Below are 2500 nucleotides of genomic sequence, written 5' to 3'. Positions count from 1 at the left end.
ACCCAAAAAATAAGTTTTTATTAACCTTATAAAAAAATTAAAATATAAAACCATTATTAATAATTCCAAACCAAACTTGAACCTAAAAAAATAAAATGGCGATTAACATTATTTTAAAACAATGAATGTGTTAAAAAAAATTTTAAATAAAGGGGTTAAAATTTTTTTAAAAAGTTGATTTAAAAGGAAAACCCCCGGGAACAACAAAAATAAAATAAAAAAAAAATACCAAAAACTGGAACTTTCCAATTTAAAAAAAAAAAGGAACGAATTTTTAAAACAAAATTTTTTTTTAAAAAAAAAAGAGTTTTTTTTAAAAACAAGGGGGAAAAATTACCTTTACTATAAACACAAAAAAAACACAACGAAAAAAAAAACAAAACAACAACAAAACAAACAAAAAAACACAACACACCAACACCAACACCCCATAAAAAAAAAAAAAAAAAACAAAAAAAAAAAAAACCCAAACACAACAAAAAAAAAAAAAAAAAAAAAAAAAAACCCAAAAGAAAAAAAAAAAAATTTTTTAATATAATATTCTAAAATAATTTTTTTAAAATTATAAAATTTTTTAATTTAAAAAATATATTTTCAAAAAAAAAGAAAAAAACAAAAAATTTTTTAAAAAAAAGACCAAAAAAAAATTAATTTTTTGCCTTTTGTTTGGGAAAAATTTTGCCAAAAAAAAAAAAAAAAAAAAATAAAAAAAGGAAAAAAAGAAGAGAAAAAAAAAAAGGGAAAAAAAAAAACGGGGAGAGAGGAAAAGGGGGAAAGAAAAAAGCCCCCAGAAAAATAGGGAAAAAAAAAAAGGGGGAAAGAAAAAAAAAAAAAGATAGAAATGAGAAAAAAGGGAAGGAAAAAGAAAAGGGGAAATTTTGGGAAAAGAGAGGGGGAGGGGGAGAGAGAGGAGAGAGAGGGGGATGAGAGAGAAGAGGAGAGAGAAGAAGAAAGGGGGGGAGAAGAGAGAGGGGGGGAAAGGAGAGGAGAGAGAGAAAGAGAGAAGAGAGAGAGGAGGAAAGAGAGAGAGAGAGGAGAGAGGAGAAGAAAAGAAAGGGGGGAGAGAGGAGAGGAGAGAAAAGAAGAGAAGAAGAGAGAACGATAAAAGAAAGAGGGGCAGGGGAGAGCGGTTAATGCGAAGCAAAGCAGAAGATGATAGAAAAAGGGAAGACAGATACGAAAGAAGAAAAGGGAAAAAGGGGAAGAGAGGAGAACGAGAGGGAGGAGAGAGGAGAGAAAGAGAGAGAAAGGGAGAGGAGAGAAGAGGGGGAGGGGAGGAGAGAGAGGAGAAAAGAGAGGGGAGGAGAGAGAGAGAGAGTAATCACTTCTCCTGTCTCAAAACACCGCTTAATGAAACACACACAATAGTCAAATGGCGAAAACAAAAGTGGGTTATGTTAAAATATTCAAGGCAAATCCCCTAATATTAATTTCACCCAAGTTTTTAGAACTGAAAACTTTTTTTTTTCGTACATGAATATTTTTTTTTTTTTTTTTTTTTTTTTTTTTTTTTTTTTAATATTCGTTGAGGAAAGAAAATTTTTTGGGTTTTTTTTTTTTTCCATGTTATATTTTGTTTTTTTTTTTTTTTTGTATTTTAAAACAAAAAGGGGCCGAAAGTTTTTTCCCTTTTGGGGGGGTGTATGTAAAAAATTCTATGCAGGTTTAAAATAAATGTGCATATTTTTAATATTATATATATATATTATTTTTAATATATATTATATATATTAATATGTAATATTTTTATAAAAATATATATGTAAATATAATATATGATTATATTAATATATACTAAATAATAAAATATATATAAAATTATATATATATATATAAAAATTTTAATATATATATTATGGAACGGTACGAGTAGTATAACAGTAAAAATAATAGATACTCACAAACATACAAACGCACACAAACACACAAATAAATACACACAAAAACCAACACACAAACAAGCACAGACACACACAAACAGACAAACACACACACAACCAAACAAAGAAACACACACAAAGAAACAAACAAATACACACAACCAAACAAACAAACACACACAACCAAACAAAGAAACACACACAAATAAACCAACACAAACACACAACCAAACAAACAACCAAACACAAACACAACCAAACACAAACGCACACAAACACAGCCACAAATCACTTGCTTCAACCTACACCATGTTGATGGCGATCCCGAGACCAGCCATAAGGAGCATAATATCGGGATCTAGCGTGTAGGCTTCGCCCCTAACCCTCTCGACCGCCGCTGCCACCAGGAGCCCGGTCACCACCCACACGATCAGGACGCTCGCGACGGACCCCAGGACCTCTGTGGGGGGAGGGGGGAGGGGGGTTGTGTGTTGGAGGGGGAGGTAAGAGGGAGGGGGGGTTAGGGAGGGAGGGGGTGTGGAGGGAGGGGGAGGGAGGGAGGGAGGGAGGGTGAAGGGGGGGAGGGGTAAGAGGGAGGGAGGTTAGGGAGGGTTAGTGTG

At 32.9% G+C, this 2500-nt stretch overlaps 1 protein-coding gene across 1 annotated transcript in view; it reads right to left on the bottom strand.

Annotated features, from left to right (window-relative positions):
* LOC119583380 (zinc transporter 2-like) overlaps nucleotides 1–2500 on the bottom strand; it is an 11131-nt gene that overhangs the window by 6471 nt on the left and 2160 nt on the right. The window contains exon 2 of the mRNA XM_037931851.1: nucleotides 2187–2340. Within this exon, the coding sequence (XP_037787779.1) occupies nucleotides 2187–2340 (154 nt within the window). The remainder of the gene's footprint in view (nucleotides 1–2186; nucleotides 2341–2500) is intronic.

This window comes from Penaeus monodon, chromosome 17 (genome assembly GCF_015228065.2).
Source record: "Penaeus monodon isolate SGIC_2016 chromosome 17, NSTDA_Pmon_1, whole genome shotgun sequence".
NCBI classification, from domain to species: Eukaryota; Metazoa; Arthropoda; class Malacostraca; order Decapoda; family Penaeidae; genus Penaeus; species Penaeus monodon.
This window is presented reverse-complemented; position numbering and strand designations above follow the sequence as displayed.